Source organism: Nansenia antarctica (assembly GCF_963989245.1).
Source record: "Nansenia antarctica genome assembly, chromosome: 4".
Taxonomy (NCBI): domain Eukaryota; kingdom Metazoa; phylum Chordata; class Actinopteri; order Argentiniformes; family Microstomatidae; genus Nansenia; species Nansenia antarctica.
In genome coordinates, this window is record NC_137689.1 from 38,409,552 (window position 1) to 38,429,848 (window position 20,297).

Consider the following 20,297-nt stretch of genomic DNA (forward strand, 5'->3'; position numbering starts at 1 on the left):
GAGCTTTACTCGAATGAAAAGTTGATTATCATTATTAAAAAAGAATAGTAATACATATTGCAATATTGTGTTATCATAATTATGAGCTTCACAGTGATGGTCTGTTTATTTGTCGTGAAATTCGCCGGTGACGTCAGCCTGTCAGCCCCTGCAACTGCTCACAGGGGTTGTGAGTTGTGATTATATGTTATTATATGGAATGGCTGCATATGTTCATTCTTTTTATTTTCATTACATTATATAATTGTATTTGGTATAATGACAAATAAACTTGAAACTTGAATGATCTCACAGGAGCGCGTGCATGCACGGTAAAGTGGAGAGGAGATGGATCGGGACTGCAGGAGTTTTCATTAGGCTACTAATGAATGATGGTTGATTATTATAATAAAAAAAAATAATAGTAATAAATATTGCAATATTGTGTTATTATAATTATGAGCTTCACAGAGATGCACAAGCCTGCGACTGCTGTAAGCTTAGTAAGCGGGAGAGCCGTCTTTGAAACCCGCTTGGCTGCCCCCAACTCTCTCTCTCTCCTGCCTGGATGGTGTGTATTTACGAGGTGGTCACCACAACACACGCACACTTTATTTGTCAAATACACGCTCTTGCGTGTTTCCATTCATGATGATGTGTTTCTGTAAATTCATATATATATCCTATTGCATTATTTGAAAATTGACAGCGCTGTGTCATTCAATGCACAACGCACGTCATTTCACAGGACTGATCGACTTCACTAGATCTGTCCAATAAAATGAAAAATTCTGAGTGGGACTGCTCAGAAAAAACAATAATACATTATATACTGTAGGTCTATTATAAATATCCGTTCGTTATATAATATTCGTTGATGATTACATAATCAAATGTAGGCTACTGCAATGACTTTCATTACTACTGCTGCGAGAGTTGAGAGAGTTGAGTACAACTGAGTACAACCTTTCTGGTGGGTTTGAAGGGCTTGTTGGATGAATTGGCATCCTTTGTGTGGTGATCGGAAACGATCAAAAAGCGATCATTGAGAATAAGATGACCCTCCCCCATGCGTCAACCATTACATCAAGTGATTGTAACTCACTTTAGAAACTAGTTCTTAGCCTACACGTTTATTTGTCAAAAGTTGCCTCGCTGGGACGAGACAGGCGCGCGAGACTTATACCCTTCTTCTCCTTACTTTCCTGTCTGTCTTCACTATATCAGTTCAATAAAATGAAAATATAATATGAGTGGGACTGCCCCACTCCGAAAAAAAATACAACAACATTATATACAAAAAATACAATACAATATTATAAATATCCGTTCGTTATTATTACATAATCAAATATGCACTCTGCACTGCGGGCTATGTCTTATTGAGTCATCTGTATTTGGAACACGAGTTGACTAGCTGGAACGAGATATATATGAGATATATATGGTACATTGCAGTCGCACGCGCCCGTCCTGCTCCAGTTCTAGTAGATCGCCGACATCATTTTATTTGATGTACACATTTCACGGCAAGAGAATTCCGATTTGTGGCAAGAGACAGTTTATTCACCCAACAAGTGTTTGTTCACTGCACATTATAACACGAACACAGTGAGGATTCAAACAAACAAAATAATTAATACACTCTGCAATTGGCTACTACAATGTTGCCAAAATCAACTATATAATGTTCGAAAACGAATCTACAAATATGAATCTGCGTATATCTATGTAGGCTACAACCGTCTTGCCTGTTGTGTATTATTATCATTGCCGACACAGGTCTAATCATAACTGAACATCTGATAATAAGGTGAAGGGCAGTATTATTCATCTTTACTTTATTGGGTGAATAAACTCAATATGAATGATTGTACAGTTGTCTATAGGCCAAAGAATTTCCTCCGCCACCATTGCCACAATGTTGCAATTAACCTCGTCGTTTGTGTTCGCACTGCAATCGAGACTGAATCTCTCAACAGGTGCGCGGCGCGAGGCGACGCGCTTTCTAGTGGGTATACTGTGATTTTTCCCTCCCAGCCACATATCGTTCATAAAAATACATCTGCGCTCCCTGTCTAACGTTATATCTAACATTACATGTTATAAGGTTATAAGGCTGATCTGTGCATGATAGTGCTGCATTTTGACATATTTCATGTCGCATCTCCCCCCTTTTGATGGTATATGACGCTATAGTCAGTCCCAATGGTCCAAAAGTCAAGTGCTTCGTAACACAGACGGGGTGAATTTTATGAATGAAAGTGAAAGTTCTGTCACAAAACGCCGTTACGTATCCTCACACATGTTTAAGTGGGTATTGCGTGGGTAAAGTGAAATTACGTCTTTGTTTTGAGCGCGCGTGCACGTTTTATGCGAATGAGGACCCCCCCCGCCACTAATGTGAAAAATCCTGGAGGAAACACTGATCATTTATAACTGTACATAGGCTACATATATCATAATATCTTATCACTATTGCATGAAACTTGGGTAAACCCGCTGTGAAAAAAAAACCTCAGCTCCAACAAATCTGAAGGGATGGGGAGACAACTGTACAGTTTATCGTTTTCATAACTGTCTGTACATATACATATCTTATGTATCCCTATTTCTATATATAGCCTATATATAAACACATTATGTTACATACTTATCAGTCTTATCCACTGTATCTAATTCAGCACTGAAGCCTGAAGTTTGAGCACAGTGTGTCCCCTTGCTACCTCTGCTGATATAAAAGAGAATTGCAGCCTTGGAGAAAAAGATGGCAGCCGAATTCCAAGGCAAATACACAGACACACACAGAAATACTGCAAAATCGCTTTATACTAACTCGATTTTGAAAATGTAAAGATGCTGGGTGGTAGAACGCACATATCTAGGAAAAGGCATGAAAGGAGGGTCCTGACATTTGATCGAGTGCAAAGGTAGAATTTTTTTTGTACTCACTGGTGCCCTACGACACCTCACTGCTTTCCTAGTGTTAACATGTGAATAAAATATTACTAAAAAAAGTATTGTCATTGTTGTTATTTGTATTTTGTATTGTAAATCTTTGAGCAACTAACGTACCCTTAGTTTACTCAAAGATCTACGGTAGCCTTTTTTGGCTGCACGGGGTTGCCAGATTTGTAATATAGCACGACTGAATGAACAGCCACACACTATACACACGTTGTATAGAGACTGTACACTGAAAACCGGACGTCTGGCAACCCAAAACGTATATTTACTCTACTGTACGTTAATTGACCGGTAACGTTATACAACTTACAGCCACCATGGACGATGACAAGCTGATGACACTAATTTAAAGCCACAGGGAGCTCTTCGACCCCAGTTATGACTGGTATAAAGATATGATCAAAACTGACCAAGCTTGGAAAGCAATTTCTCTGGCAATCGGATTCTCTGGTAAATTACGTTAGCTAAGTAGCGAGCTACCTGAGATAACTAACCAATTAAAAATGTATGTCTTAATACAGCGATGTGTGTCACAAGTTAACCAAGTAATTTATTTAACCATTGATTGTGTCACCATTAATGTATAAAACGTGGGAAGGTGTGTCATGCCACATAGCTACACGGCCCATCTCATATGGGATTACAACAGGGGCGGATTTAGGATCGTAGGAGATCCGGGGCTTAGCCCAGAGGGAGAATGTAATGTGCGCGCGTAGCACGCCGGAAAATGTTGCCTTCAACCTTCAACTTACCACCACCTTAAAGCGGACAAAAGGCACTGGAGAACACATATACATTCACACCCTTTAATGAAGCAAACTAATTGTGGTGGTTCTGGGCACAGAGGGAGGTCAGCACACGTAGCTCCCCCTGTCAGTCAGTCACCATCATTTATATTTGTATAGAATTACATAATTGATGGGCTGAGGCTAGTTATGTTACAGTATGTATATCAGGGCAGACTCTGTGCTCACCACTTATATTGTATTTAGAGTCTTGTCCTGTGTTATATGACGATATATTACATGTATTGTTGGCCTGTGTATAGTACTGTGAAATCAAATCCCCCCTGGGACATTAAACAAACTTAGTTAGTTAGCGTTACATCTTAGGATAGATTTGAGTCATGTTCTGTATACATACATACTACCATAAGGGCATACTTAATGTGGTTACTCCATGTTTACTAGCTGTAACATTAACGTTACATCATTCTTTTTCACTTGTTACTCAGTCAACCAGAGTGCAGATATCAAAGACTATCAGCCTGTTATTCACTTTATTTGTATAAGTATTATCCTTTGTTTGATTTCTTACCATGTACCGTAACAGTACCTTGCTATGTTTCATTTTCATTATAACATAACGTTATGTTATGATAGCCAGCTAGCATCAGCAAACCGGAAAAGTAGTGTCAGTGAGTCAGTCACCTTTCTAATAAGATTCACAAACCTGAAACATCATCTATGTCATCACTGCTGGTGATGTCATTCTTGCTGCTGATACTGCTGCTGCAACAGTTCTTGGCGCTTGTTTTGTTGAAAACAACTTTGGGATATCCATCCTTACAATTTTGCAAGTCAGGCACTGATTGAGATCACTTCTTCTTCAGGGCAGGGCAGGCTACGCAGTACGCAGGCTAATGTCGCGCAGCTGCTGCCTCTCTGTTGGACTCCGGTACTGCACGTTACTCAAGATTTGTTTTTTATTTTTATTTGTTTTTTTTAAGTAAAACATTCGGGGCTTTTCAGAAAACATCCGGGGCTTGAGCCCCAGTAGCCACCCCCTAGCGCCGCCCCTGGATTACAAGACACCTATATTACATAATAATAACAATCGAGCATGTAGGCACAATATGCCCAGTTGTATCTTGTAGAAATTGTGGAAGCAAGGCAAGCAATATTGGTAGAGCCTATCCGCTTGTTAAGTCGTGACGTGTTTCCAGGTCCCAACGTTGGCTGAGGCGCTGTCTTCGAAATGGAGAAATAATAATAATAATTAATTATATTTATATAGCGCTTTTCCGAGGCTCAAATACCCTGACAATATGGAGAAAACGGGAAAGTGCTGTGTCCCTTGTTGAATGAATAGATCCGAGTCTAAAAAACGATTAAACTGGCATTCTACCGCTGTAGTTCAGAGGTACTCTGGTGCGGAGAATTTCTGGATTAGACCCGGAAATAGTTAAACGTCACTTTTGACGTCAGACTTAACAAGCGGATAGTAATCAGCCTGCCGGGTCCAACTTCGGTGGTGTGAATTGAGAATCGAATGTTGTCGTGCGACAATATCGCATCGCACACCGTGTGCATTGGGATGCGATTTTATCGTAGACTTCGGTGGTGTGAATTGAGAATCTAATGTTGTCGTGCGACAATATTGCATCGCACGCCGTGTGCATTGGGATGCGATTTTATCGTGCATTGGCCTTTAAATATTATTATGATTTTTTAAAATGTATAATACATTCTGAGTGGCTCAGTCTCGCGGCCCTCCTGGCCCGATGGCCAGTCCGCCACTGCTTAACACACCTCACACTACAGGATAATCTTGTAGGATAATCTTTAGAGCCATCCGATAATCGGGCGTTTCCTGTCCTTGGTCGGAAGGGGGAAAATTGGGCCAAAATCGGCCAGATTATCTTTATGTGTGTACCGGGCTTTAGGTAAATATGCAGTGTTTTCTCTGGCAAGGCAAGTTTATTCGTATAGCACATTTCATACAACAGGAGCAATTCAAAGTGCTTTACATATAGTATTTTAAAAAATACATCAAGAGGAGAATAGTAAACAGATAAAAAATACAAATAAAATGATAATAGATATATAAACATTTAATAAGATAATAAATACGATCATGGGAATGAATAAAAAGACATGGATGGAAGTGTTAGTGTTTAATCATAACTGTTGCAAATCATTAAGGCTTTTAGCTTAGATTAAAGTTTGAGCGTGTTTGATTTCTTCAGGGAGTTTGCAGGAGCATGCGGCGGAGTGACTAAAAGCTGCTGCTCCGTGTTTTGTTTTCACTCTTGGAATGATTAGCTGATTAGTTTCAGCTGATTTTAGGGGCCTTGCTGGAATATAGGGTGGAAGGAGATCTGGGCCCGGATTATCAAAGCTTTCTTAAGAAAAAATTTGTTCTTAAGAACAACATTTGTTCTTAAGACAAAACTTAAGAAGATTTGGTATTCATGAAGAAAATCTTATCTTTTCTTTAGTTTTTTCTTAACTTTCTTCTTAAGATTTTTCCTAAGATAGAACTTAAGAACAACTTAAGAACAAATTAGATTCTAGAAAACAAAGTTCTTAGATTTCTTCTCAAATTTCTTCTCAACTTTAAGAGAAGCTCTCACCTGTCTTAAAGCAGCTAAAGTGAAAGGGAAGTCTTACTTGAACAATTTTGTATTGCATTTATTTGATTTTTTGGGGGGGGATTTGGATTTATTTGATTGTATTAATATTTAGTTTAGCCCTAGACAATGTGTTAACACATTTTGTTAATTCAAGTTGGTCAGAGTATTTTTGTGTGAATGTAGCCTATCACATAAAGCATGTTTGAGATATAACTGAAATGGGCCTTTCAGCCTGTGTCACATGTAGGCATATTCCTAGATTACACCACAATGTACTCAGAAAGTAAATCAAGGAGGCAGTTGTTGTATTTGATGTATACTACTTTATTAATAATTATGAACATGTTATTTAAGTAGGCCAAGTAACTGAAACAATGTCCTTACTATTATTTATTTTATATTCACATTTTAGATGGACGTTCTTCATAAGTTCAAAAGAGAGAGAGAGACACACACACAGGTGTAAAAATCACAGTTCAAAATATAAGAAGTTCTTAAGTGAGAAAACTAAGAAGTTCTTAAGACATAGGACAATTCTTAAGAAAAAAATGGTGAATAGTGTTTAAGAACATTCTTAGGAACATCTTATCTTTTTTCTTAAGAATTGTCTTAAGAATTATCTTAAGAACACTGGTGAATCCGGACCCTGATATGTATTTTGGTCCAAGACCATTTTGTGAATGAGGCGTATAAATTAGGAGTACTTGTAGCCAGTGTAGAGATCTCAGGATTGGTGTAATGTGTTCAAACTTCTTCGTTTTTGTTAGGACCCTAACAGCAGCGTTTTGGATGAGCTGCAATTTACAAACAGCCTCTTTAGATAGGCCTGTTAGTAGACCATTACAATAAACAAGTCTACTCCAAACAAATGCATGGATGAGCTTTTCATGGTCTTGTTTGGGCATGAAACCTCTCATTCGTATGTTTTTCAGGTGATAACTATATCAGCCTACAACAAGTTTATGTGGCTGTTGAAGTTTGATCGGAGTCTAGAATTACACCAAGATTATTTTTGACCTGTTTTTTAGGTTGAAGAGAGAGAATCAAGTTTTACACTGACTTTTGATCTTTTGTCAGGTGCACCGAATACAATTATTTCAGTTTTGTCCTTGTTTAGTTGGAGTACGTTTTGTGTCATCCAGGCGTATATTTGTTCAATGCAATTACAGAGATTGTCGATGGGACTATAGTCGTTCGATGAGTGGGCTATGTAGATTTGAGTGTCATCCGCATAGTTGTGGTAGGCAATTTTGTTCTTTTTTATGAAGTGTCCCAATGGAAGCATGTAGAGATTGAATAGGAGGGGGCCAAGGATTGATCCTTGGGGAACCCCACGTCATTTTGTCAGACACAAAGTTGCCAATGGAGACATAGTAGCTTCTGTTCTGTAGGTAGTATCTTAACCAGTTTAGGGCATTGCCCGAAAGTCCTACCCAGGTTTTTAGTCTATCTATTAGAATGTTGTGGTCTAAAGTGCACTGTCAAGAGCAGAACAAAAAGCTTGTTGGCAGGATATCAAGGGCACAGGTGGACGTGTCATGATTTTATCTAGAGTCTTGTAGTCGATGGTGTTAAATTGTGACATGATTGTTATATCAGCCCTATTTGGGGCTGTTAATGCAGACATGTTTTTCATGCCTGACACAGAAGAGCTAATGCCTTCTCTAATGGTTTCTAATTTATTGTTAAAAAAGGATGCAAGGTCATTGCATCTGGAAACAAGACACCGCAGTAAATCAATTTAAGCATTAAAATCTCAGTTGTCAGTTCCAATGACAGTGACAATTTCTTATTTTTTCTTTACAAATTAGTTTTTCAGGACACAGAAGGAAAAAAAGGTTTTGACATGAGCTACAAAATATGGTTTTATTTCAAAACACTGTTTATTTTAACAAAGGGTTGATAAGACATTTTACAGCAGTTTCTTTATAAAGTTCAGCTTGCTTTAAATAAGACTGAGACTCAAATGTTACAAATAAATTAACAATATCTAAAAAGCTTTGGTAGTAGTACAAATATAAATGGTGAATTCTCTTAGTAAAAAAAAAAACTCTCCCGAACTCTCTCCATTATTTTAACGACACAAAGCAAGAACATCATGAAGTGAATCCTGTTGGAGGGTGGTGCTGTAAAAGAAACAACAATAATTCAGGTATGAAACGTGTGGTGTTGTGGCTTGTAAAAGTAACTGTAAAAGTAGCCTTAAATTACACAATAATCGGAGAAGAGCAAAGCTTCCCAATCTGAATATGGGCCCTATTAACACATCATTGTTGCATTTTTGAGTCTTCAATAGCATTAAGGGAGAACCTTAAGTTTCATTATGGAGGATTTTGCCTCTGGGGGTACTCTTGAGCCCATTGGGTCCCTGAAATATTTAAGTGTAAATCATTTAGCAGACGCTTTTATCCAAAGCGAGTTACAATAAGTACATCTGTCTAAGTAGTTGAATCAACTATACAACAGCATCTTAAGTAGGACCGTTGATAAAAAAAAACAAGTACCATCAGCAGTCACAGTTCTAGAGAAAGGAAGGACTTTTTCTGGTAATGTAGGGTGTTCAGGGGTGGAGAGAGAGAAGGAAAAGCCCAGGTATACCCTAAAGAGATGGGTCTTTAGTCTAAGGGGGAAGACATAGTTAGGAATAATAACGCCCAGAAAAGGACTGTGACGATCATGACATTTTGGTAACTATTAATTGTCACGCAAACTGCTGTAGGGTGTGAAGAATCTGAAGGGAGGTGAACATGGAGACAGTTTGATAGATAGTGACATTTCATCTATCTATATCTATTCCACCCATTTACCCTACTGCTATTGATATCCATATTGATATCCAAACATTAAGAGACCACTCCAAATATGTCTTATATCAGCATTTCTACATGTATGGCAGCCATTCCATTCCAGTGTCTGTTGAATTCCAACACAGGCATATCTCATTCTACTTAGTGAGGTACTGATTAGGTGTTCACCTGAACCGAATCTTATTTAACAAGGAAAAGTATGCTGTGGTCATCACTATCCTCTTGCAATAGGACCAGCTGGATAGCAAAAACAGTGTTAGTAGTACCTTAAAAGTAATTGGAATAAAAAAAAAAAAAACTATTGACCACGCCAAAAGAGTTTGAGTGAGGTAAAGAAGGGTTCAATTCAGGCTTTACTGGCAGAGGGATGCAGTGAGCGTCAGGTTGCTTCCATCCTTAACATTTCAAAGACCATGGTTCATAAGAAGGTCAAGCAGCAGACATTGGGGACAACAAAGCTACAGACCGGCAGAGGGTGAAAACGACTCTCCACTGACCGGGATGACCGTCAACTCATTCAAATGTCACTTAACAACCGTAGGATGACATCAAATGACCTACAAAAAGAATGGCAAACGAATGGCAAGGACGGTTCAAAACAGGCTCCTAGGGGCAGGGCTGAAGTCATGCAAAGCTAGAAAAATGCCCTTTCAAGGATTGTCTACAAGATCTATGTCAAATCAATCAAGATTTTAGTGCACATAGATTACATACAAAAAGACTAGAAAGAAATACTGTAAATGAAAGCCTATGTAAAGCATGAAAGTGTGCCCGATGTTGCGTATATACAAAATTTACATTTGTAAAAAAAAAAAATGTATGTACAAGACTCTTACAGAGGAGCAGGATTTACAGACTTTTCTCAATTTTCTGATTATAACTTACATTGGTGTAGTTACAACAATTGGCCACCAGATAAAAGTGGTTACCTGGTGTTTAAAGATATTGTTGCCTTTTTGCAACATCAGGCATTAAGAGGGTTGAAGATAACATGTTTTTTACTATTAAATCCATCTGTTCTGTATTTGTGCCTTACCTTTCACTTTTCATCCGAGCATCGATATGAGCATCACCACTCCCATGAACTGGGTGAAGAGGATGACCGGGGTGAGGAACGACCACACAGGCCACAGTGCTATGTTAAAACTGGGGAGAACAAGATGCTGAGTGAGATCATATATTTATTTATTTTTTGCCATTTAGCAGACGCTTTTATCCAAAGCGACTTACAATTACGAATTACAGGGACATTCCCCCTGGAGTAACTGAGGGCTAAGTGCCTTACCCAAGGGCACACTAGTAGTGGTGTGGCTTCAGGCGGGATTTGAACTCACAACCTTCCGATCCCAAGTCCAACTCACTATCCACTAGACCACCACTACCCCCTAGATCAACAATGACCTTCTCTGTGACCAGTCAAATGTAATGTGGAGAGGGTCATACTGGATGTGTTAGATGTGGAGAGGGTCCTACTGGATGTGTTAGATGTGCAGAGGGTTATACTGGATGTGTTAGATGTGGAGAGGGTCATACTGGATGTGTTAGATGTGCAGAGGGTTATACTGGATGTGTTAGATGTGGAGAGGGTCATACTGGATGTGTTAGATGTCAGGTAATGTGGAGAGGGTCATACTGGATGTATTAGATGTCAGGTAATGTGGAGAGGGTCATACTGGATGTGTTAGATGTCAGGTAATGTGGAGAGGGTCATACTGGATGTATTAGATGTCAGGTAATGTGGAGAGGGTCATACTGGATGTGTTAGATGTCAGGTAATGTGGATAGGGTCATACTGGATGTGTTAGATGTCAGGTAATGTGGAGAGGGTCATACTGGATGTGTTAGATGTGCAGAGGGTTATACTGGATGTGTTAGATGTGGAGAGGGTCATACTGGATGTGTTAGATGTAGAGGGGGTCATACTGGATGTGTTAGACGTCAGGTAATGTGGAGAGGGTCATACTGGATGTGTTAGATGTGGAGAGGGTCATACTGGATGTGTTAGATGTCAGGTAATGTGGAGAGGGTCATACTGGATGTGTTAGATGTCAGGTAATGTGGAGAGGGTCATACTGGATGTGTTAGATGTGGAGAGGGTCATACTGGATGTGTTAGATGTGGAGAGGGTCATACTGGATGTGTTAGATGTCAGGTGCTGACATGCGTATACAGTCCCCTTAGTAAGTGTTGAGACAGTAAAGCAGGTTCTATTCTTTTGACTAAACTCCAACAGTTTGTGTTTTAAATCAAAGATATATTGAGACATTGGTGTCACCATTTACAAATGACAACACTTTCCCTATTTCATTGGTTAGGGTTATCAAAAGTATTGGGACAATATGTGTATAATAATATTATGTATAATAGTATTGGTGCAATATCATTTGGAATAAGGTCCTGTGGACAGATGAGACAAATATTATGTACCAGAAGTTTGAGTTCAAGTTTGAGTTGAATTTTCAGACTTCAATCCAACTGAACATGCATACCTCAGACCTCAAAACAAACAAGTGAAGATGTCAGCAGTGCATGCCTGACAGAGCATCATCACAGATGATACCCAGCATCTGGTGGAGTCAATGGGTCAGAGATTTCAGGTTGTTATTGCATGCAAAGGATATGTGACCAAATACTAAACGTGAGTGCTTTATTTGACATAACATTAATCTGTCCCAATACTTGCTGCCTTGAAATAGCAGAAACATAAAAAATAAAATAAGGGTTAACCTCTTTGCTACACATCTCTGTTATGGTTTGACTGTCTCAAAGCACACTAACTTTGAGATTGATTAGACTAACAATGACTGACATAGCCCTATTTAGATGTCATCATTTATGGTACATATTAATTAGCATGTAGCTGTTTATTTATTGAACATTTTTAAGTATGAACTTGAATACTACGTAACAATTTTCTTGTCAGTCAGACTTATGGTTCATGAGAAGAAGATTTTTAAGTGTTATTACTTTATATTTAAAAATGTCTGGAAATGCAAAATATTGAGTGGCATGTGGCAGCCATGTTTTTCATACGATCATGTTGGAATTTGTTACATACTACAGTCTTGACGCTCACCAAGTTTCACATGAATTTGTATAAATATGGCTGAAATAGCCTAATTTCCATATTTTGTTAATTATTGTGATTCAGATTAATTTGCATGTAACGACCTGGAAACCTTTCGCTCTCAAACTTGATAAGGACCAGTACATACTTCTTATGTATAACGTTTCTTGTCGATGGGACTTACGGTATATTTTAAGAAGATTTTTGGGTGTTTTTCCCAACATTCTAAATAGCAAAAAATATTTTAGGATGTGTCTTTTTTAGCCATTTTGTTCGTCTTGAGGATTTGCCAGTGTTTGATTGGTCCGTCCAGGACAAACGGCTCAAAAGTTACGGCCTCACAAAGTTGAAACAAAGTGTTGCTATAGCGCCCCCTTCTGGAATTTTGGCGTCAAAGCTGTGAGGGTGTGGACTGAGGTCCTTTACATGCCTGCCAGAGAGCAAAAAAGTTACCAATATTTGTCATATCGTGAGCTTAGAATGATACGGTTCTATCTCCGTTTAGGGTAGTTCAGAGATATTGAGCATCAAAGTTTTTACATTCCATTATGTTTTGTGAGATGGAACCTTTGTATTTTAATAATTACTAACTAAAAATAACACCACACAGGCATTAATAAACACCTAATGGATCAGATTATGTAAAAAAACAAAATTTTGACAAAAATGGAGATTCTAACGTCACGATTTGTCATAGGCCTATGGAGTCATGGCTATTTTCCTTGAAAACGGGCTGAATATCTAAGGCTATGCCCAGACGTGGCCTGCATCCTGATAAGAATGGTTGTCATTTCTAATTGATGAATCCAATATGTACACATTATACTTTCAAATAAAAGCTATACTTTAACCTCATCGTAATGTGTTTGATAAAAATGAAGAAGAAGAAAACATGCTTCACTGTCCCACTCATCAACAACGGTTAATGTGTAAGCTTCTCATGTATGCTTATATGTACATAATGGTGGTCACTGACTTTGTAAGTGATTGGCTCATAATGGAATGACATTACCATGCAATTTCCAAAGTGTAACATTTCAAATATATTGTATAGAGTATACTGTTGTCTCTCTGACGCTCCAGCAGAGTGAGATGGAGGCATTAACTATATCGCCAGACACTCGTAAGGACTTATACCTGCATGACGCTGCAATGAAGGCTGCTGTTGTGATGGGTGCGATAGCAGGGTACTCCTGGTCGTAGTGCTTTATGCCCTTGAACCACTCCAGGTACCCTATGCAGAAGGCGGCCAACGACAGGCATATTCCCAGCAGCACCGCACCAACATTGAACCACCAACTGGAGAACAAGTCAGAAACAAACCATGACAACTGGCATGTAGCAACTAGGGGTGGGCATCAATGATCGACGATCGATAATTGAACGATAAGGATCTTGGTCGATCACAAAATATTTTGCTCGATAATCATTAATAAATTGGTGTAATTTATAATTAATAATAATAATAATAATAATAATAATGGAAATTAGTTTGTCCACGTTATGTGTGAGAAATTAACTTTGCATTTGCCTTCGCATTGAATTTCGCAACGCAGTACGGCATGATGCAACAAGTTCCGGTACGTTAGTGTAACCTCCAGTAATTCCAGGTTCCCCTCAACAAAGAGGCACTGAGAGCGTCTTAGAAAAAAGTTCAAGTTTATTACACAGTTGTAAAAAAAGGTTAGCAGAGCACCTTCAGAACCTTCTGCGGGCCTGAACTGCGACCCAACTGACATGTGGAAATTTAACGAAAGAAGGTTTCCTAGGTTGGCCAAATTAGCGCGGACCTACCTCTGCATCCCCGCAACCTCGGTGCCCTCGGAGCGAGTGTTTTCTGCGGCTGGCCTAACTGTCACCAGATTGCATTCGTTTCTCACCCCTGAACATGTTTGTTAACATGATCATCTTTCTGAACAAGAACCAGTAGGCCTGCCGCCTACAGTCTCTCGCTGGATTTTAAATTTAAGTTAAGCTGGACGCTCTTAAGGACAGTGACACTAACGTTTTCAGTCATCCTCCTATTTGTGAGTAACTGTTTTTTTACTGCTCCTATGGCGAGTTACTTATTTTACTATATTTTTATTTATAACGTAAAATGTGTTTTTAAGTTAAACAATTTAGGCTACTCACTGCCTTGTTTAAGAGGATTGTTATCTGACTGTAGTGTCTAGTTTGAATGTGAATGAATGAATGTGTGCAATAGCAACTCAGCGTGTGGGCAGCCTACTGAGCTAACGTTATGGCTTGCAGATATTTTTTTCTTTCGAAATGCTTTGTGAAATGGAATGCCTGGATGGAATACAAAATAAAGTTTTTTCCCCAAGGAAAACATGCTTGTTATTTCTGCCCTAGTTTTTTTTTATTTTTTATGAAAAAAAAGCTTATCAATTAATCGATAATTGATCGTTAATTCTTGTGATTATCGAAAAAGAAATGTTGATCGTTTGCCCAGCCCTAGTAGCAACACAATGGTAGTGGGCCACCTGGTTTAGCATGTTCAGTGTATGCACTATGCAATATTCACCTGTTTCTTTTAAATGGAGAGTCCTCAAAAAAAAAACGGCAATGATTAAAATGAGATCAATACCCAGGAATTAGTTTCTTTGGTCAATAGCCTAATTTATATTCCTGATCTTTGAAGACCGACTGTGAGTAAAAAATAAACTTTCTAAATATCACTACAATACCTTTTAATATCATCACTCTCCATGATGACCCTGAGGAAGTCCATGTAGTATGTCAATCCAACAGACACCACAATCCAGAAGACGGAGTGTCGATTAATACGAGGGAGAGGCTTTGCATCTTTCTCTTCTTGACCTGCAGGGATGGATAGTGGGGTTGACAATCAACTAAAGTAGCCACTGTCCCACTGGATCAGAGCCAAGTTAGGGTCATTGGCCCAGAGGAGGACATTACTGATCCAATAATATCATTACAGGGAAGCAGAGGTGTACAGCAATGTCAACATACATCAACGTAGGTAAGCCTACAAGAGATGTCTAGCAACTTAAAACAGATGTTTCTGCACTGCTCTGACACTGACCAACCAGCAGCTTTTGAATTTTCACAAGATTAGACTTGATATTGAGAAGAAACTGGGTAGGGCGGGTCCGATTAATTTGGCTACTTCCCAGAGATCCAAAAAGTTGTTGTTATTATTATTATTATTAGTAGTAGTAGTAGTAGTAGTAGTAGTAGTATTATCATGTATATAGGCTGTAGAGGCCAAGAGTAACATTGTCTCTGAGTCTTTCTTCTCAAAGTCTTGGGACATTCGAGGCAGAAAGTCTCAACAGAGGGATGGAGACCTGTATTGTGCTTGCCACACACCTAACCAGTCAATCAGCAGCTCAAAATAAGCCAATCATTTTCACTGATCCCCATGTGGGTAGTGTTACAACAATCAAATTATAATGGCAGAATAAATAAAACCACTTCAGCAATGTCCATTTTCAAAAACATAGCTTAACATGAAACATGAGCTATGTTGATTGGCTAACTGACTAAAGCCTGGTACACATAAGGATTTTCTAAATCTTAACAGACTTTTTTTATCTGAGAGAGACCCCACACATGAATATAAAAAATTATGGATTGAACAGCTTTGATGGTATCGTGTGTGGTGTGCTCCGATATACGACCACAAGCATAAAGATCTGTCCTCCGACAGTCTGGAGTCTCGTCCCCCAAGCCAGAAATCTCACGTGATCAGGGTAGTAGTACCCTGACTGACCTGTAGAGGCAGCCATGTGTGACAGGAGAAATAAAGTGCCGAAGAACGAAAAGAAGAAGACACGTCAGTCAGCTCGCTTCTTGATTGGCTAGTGGCTACATTCCATTCCACATCACAATCGGACTCGGGAGTTGTCAGTTTTGGCCACAGAGAAGAAGACTTTTGATCGTAAATATTGAACACGTTTAATATTTATGATCGTCGGCCCGACCATTTTCTGAGCAGATTGTCGGGAGGGGAGAAATGGACTCTTAACACACCTCACACCACAGGATAATCTTTAGAGCCATCCGATAATCGGGCGTTTGCTGTCCTTGGTCGGAAGGGGGAAAATCGGGCCAAAATCGGCCAGATTATCTTTATGTGTGTACCGGGCTTAACTTGACCTTCTCAACAATGAAGGGCGGGTAGAAGCATCACTGGCTCAAAGCCAATCAAAACGTGACCGCTTGCAGCTGCTCGTAGCCAGATTGGCTATTCAGAACAATTCTCCAGACCTCCAAAGGAGGCGTGAGAATGATGTGATTTGGAGGTACTGGGCTAAGTCTAACAGCATTTTCATCATATTTCTTAATGTTTTTACTGGCCGCACGCCACTGATTTGGAGAATTCACTCGGCCGGAAGGGTTGAACACAGGAGCCGGCTGGCATTGTCAAGCCTTGATTAAACGCATTATCTACTGGTCAGTGGTAATGTATTATCAGTGGTAATGTATTATCTACTGGTCAGTGGTAATGCATTATCTACTAGTCAGTGGTAATGTATTATCTACTGGTCAGTGGTCATGTATTATCTACTGGTCAGTGGTAATGCATCTACTGGTCAGTGGTAATGTATTTGGTAATGTATTATCTACTGGTCAGTGGTAATGCATCTACTGGTCAGTGGTAATGCATTATCTACTGGTCAGTGGTAATGTATTATCTACTGGTCAGTGGTAATGTATTATATACTGGTCAGTGGTAATGCATTATCTACTGGTCAGTGGTAATGTATTATCTACTGGTCAGTGGTAATGTATTATCTACTGGTCAGTGGTAATGTATTATCTACTGGTCAGTGGTAATGTATTATCTACTGGTCAGTGGTAATGTATTAGTGGTAATGCATTATCTACTGGTCAGTGGTAATACATTAGTGGTAATGTACTGGTCAGTGATACATTAGTGGTAATGCATTGTATCACATGTAAGTGTAGGCTATCAAGTAGAAACAGAACAGTAGCATAGATCTTGTCAAGTGACGATGTAGTCGCACGAAAGGCGCTAGGCCTATATAATGAAAAACTTTATATATAGAATATCATATTTCATGTAGATGCAACTCAATGTGCTTTGCAGGAATATGAATAAAAATAATTTAAAGACAAAAGGTGGATAACAAGTATAACAGACATAGGATTCAATATGAATTGGCCTAGATGTATTTCCAACACATTCTCATCATCAGTTAATAGTAATTCATTTTTTTTTTTTTTTGCTATTGACTTTTACATTTCAGACAGTAATCTTTGGGATGATACAACGTAATAGCCTAGTCCTCACTGTGCTATCCTTAATGTCACTTCAGTTCACCAAAGAAGCGGCCAGACAAGAGCACACAAAAGGGTTATAAGACGAATATTGAATTTACAACTGAATATGAGATTTATCTACCCTAATAGAATGTGTCTCAATCCCCACTTTTCAGGTTTTAAGAGCTTTTAAGATGAAACAGATATGGCCCTTTGAGCGATAATCTTACTTTTTGGAAAGCTATTAATCTCTATAATTTAGGAGTTGATTAAAAGTATCAGAGACAGTGGTTGGCTGGTGTAGTGGACGAGCTGCAAGACCTGTCCTCAGCAGAGTTCACAGTGAACTCCGTGCCCTTAGGGGCCTGGGGGAGCTCCAATCTTCTCTATTTGAAATTAGGTCTCCAGTACCAGAATGCAACTGTCATATACTGGGCATGTCAGATGTCCACTGGTGCAGCTCTATTCCGCTAAAAGGGTGGGTGGAATTTAATAACAACATTAGGGGGAAATCTATGAAATGTATGATGCTGCAACATGCCATCGCTGATGGCATCAGTGTGAAACAATAACCTGGTCTATCCAGCCAATGTTGGGTTCTCTGTTTTATCAAACGCATATCATCTTACAGGAGCATTGGGCTGAATCTTGGGTGCAGTGCAAAAGTATAGTTTCGCAACTATCATGTTGCGACCAGTGCTGACACAGCACTTGCACACAGGCTAGTCAAAACAATCTAGAATTAGTGGCGCAGTGCCCAGTCGGAGCCACTAGACAAGACAATCGTCCTCTGTCAGATGATGACCTGCCAACTAAACCTCCTTTATGATGACTCATTGGGAGCTATATTATTGTTTTGCCAGTTGCAATAGAAAGTAGACAGAACTGGGATTGAACTTGCAAACAGTTTTTAGCTACTCAAACCCTTAGCCAACTTGGTCCCAGGATAGCTGAATTGTCTTTGTTGTAAGGATAGATGGGCAACGATGCAGACATTAACAACCAACGTGTTACTGACTAGCTAATATGTTGATAACGTGTTATCAAAATGTAGATGGATTCTGTCTGTGTGCTAGCAACACCTCTAAGCTGGCTAGCTAACTAAACAGTAGAGGAGACAAGTTTGTTACTAGGCAGCTAATACTCGGGGACACCTCTTTATCGAACGTAAACTTACTCTTTTCGTCGCTCTCAACAGCTGAAACTTCTTGCATGAGAAGTTCAGCATCCCTCTTGAATCTATTTCGTAGATTTACGAATTCATTGTCAGCGAGCATCTTGAATTGATTCAGGCTGGTCCCTGCTGTTTAGCTAGCTAACAGTTTGCTTCCTGCTTCAACAAAGTCCCAGAAAAATGACGTTCACTTAAAGCGACAGTTGGAGTTCACCGCAGTTGCAGCCAATCCCACTGTCAAGAAGTGCACAGACAAGTCAGCAAGTCGCCTGCATCCTTTATTTAAAAAAGAAAGTTGTTAAGAGTCCAACAAGTTGATAAAAACTGAAACAATCTCACCTCCTGCAAACGGAATCTCTTGAGTTTAGGGGTTAGGATTGGTAATTATTAATTTAGCAGTAGGCCTATGTATGTTTCCTTTGGTGGTAATGCCTAAGAAGTAGGCTACATACACATGGAGGCTGAAGACATGTTTAGAATATTAAATCTAACCACAGATAGGCTACCTTGAAAAGCAAATCTACCAAATCGGGCAATGCAGCACTGTATTCTCATGGGTATTGGAGCTTATCTCATATGTATACATTTACATACACTTGGCTTGAATGCTACACTGCACAGCAACTTGAGTCCTGTCCCTTTGCCAGACTGTGAGGGTGAGAGGGGTCAAAGTGGTGTTTTTTGTTTTCTAAAAGATGAGTGTTGCTACTCCATGGTCATTTTGTATGTTGTTGTTGTTGTTGTTGTTGTTTCAAGTTGTAACATTTGAAAACATTATGGTGGTCTGGTTACTAATCATTTTAATCTCTGGATTGTTATTCATATTGTCATTATTGTGAAAGTTTTCAGAAATATATTTTGTATATATATATATATATATATATATATATATATATATATAACCTTTGTTTTTATTATGTCTGTCACCAGTGGTGAAAGTTGAATTAATTCACAGGTGTGTCCAAAGTATTGAACCCCGGAACCCGGTTCCTGTGGGTTCCCCCCATTTCAAAATATTTCCATTGCAGCTATTCATATCAAATGTAGACCAGACATTAGTATTAACTCAATACAACTACACAGCTAAAGAAATTGGAACGTCCCGATCCATAAAAAAGCTATGTGCCATAAAGTGGAATGACAGGAAAAAAGGTATTGAAGACAGTAAACACTGAAGCTTATGCCACTAATGAGTCCTCCTACCTGTGCTAATTAGAATCAGCTGGGTTAGTGCATGTCGGTGGGGAAGTACTTTCACTCTTTGAAAAAAGGGTTTCCCACCTCTCAATGCAAGTAAACAAATCATTTGTCACCAAGCTTTCCTGCAAGAAACATCTCATGATGGGTAGAGGCAAAGAGCTCTCCCAAGACCTTCGCAACAAGAATGTTGAGCAGCACAGTAACTAGGGATGTCCCGATCCGATATTGATATTGCATATCGCCGCGATATTGGTCCTGAATGCTGGATCGCAGATCGCACCAGAAAAAAAATAGGCAGCGATCTGGGGCTCGCGATCCGGCGTGTCACTCACGTGATGACAACAGTAGTAGTCAGTGGTCACGGGCATGAGAGTTGGCTAGTAGCTACCTGTGTGTAATGAGTCTGACAATGTCATGATTGGTGAAATCATAAACCATTTGCTTACGTATTTTTTCGGTTGTTTACACAGTCTGAAACTACAGATGGTAAGCTTT

General features: G+C 39.2%; 1 protein-coding gene across 1 annotated transcript; it reads right to left on the reverse strand.

The window, feature by feature from the left end:
• Positions 1 to 8,171: 8,171 nt before the first annotated feature.
• Positions 8,172 to 18,735, reverse strand: tmem128 (transmembrane protein 128). The gene is made up of 5 exons (XM_080528731.1): positions 18,606 to 18,735; positions 14,866 to 14,998; positions 13,313 to 13,474; positions 10,145 to 10,254; positions 8,172 to 8,427 (listed from the first exon to the last, which is right to left on the reverse strand). Exons 1-4 carry the CDS (start codon positions 18,703 to 18,705, stop codon positions 10,155 to 10,157), a joined length of 495 nt encoding a protein of 164 aa, XP_080384857.1. The 5' UTR covers positions 18,706 to 18,735; the 3' UTR covers positions 8,172 to 8,427; positions 10,145 to 10,154.
• Between the last annotated feature and the right edge of the window lie 1,562 nt (positions 18,736 to 20,297).

What these genes read in the sequence shown, in the direction of transcription:
- tmem128 (XM_080528731.1), bottom strand. Translation starts at nt 18,705, where the DNA reads ATGCTCGCTGACAATGAATTCGTAAATCTACGAAATAGATTCAAGAGG. An exon ending in TGTTGAGAGCGACGAAAAGA is followed by an intron (nt 14,999 to 18,605) that starts GTAAGTTTACGT and finishes CCATCCCTGCAG; the next exon opens with GTCAAGAAGAGAAAGATGCA. An exon ending in GAGAGTGATGATATTAAAAG is followed by an intron (nt 13,475 to 14,865) that starts GTATTGTAGTGA and finishes CTTGTTCTCCAG; the next exon opens with TTGGTGGTTCAATGTTGGTG.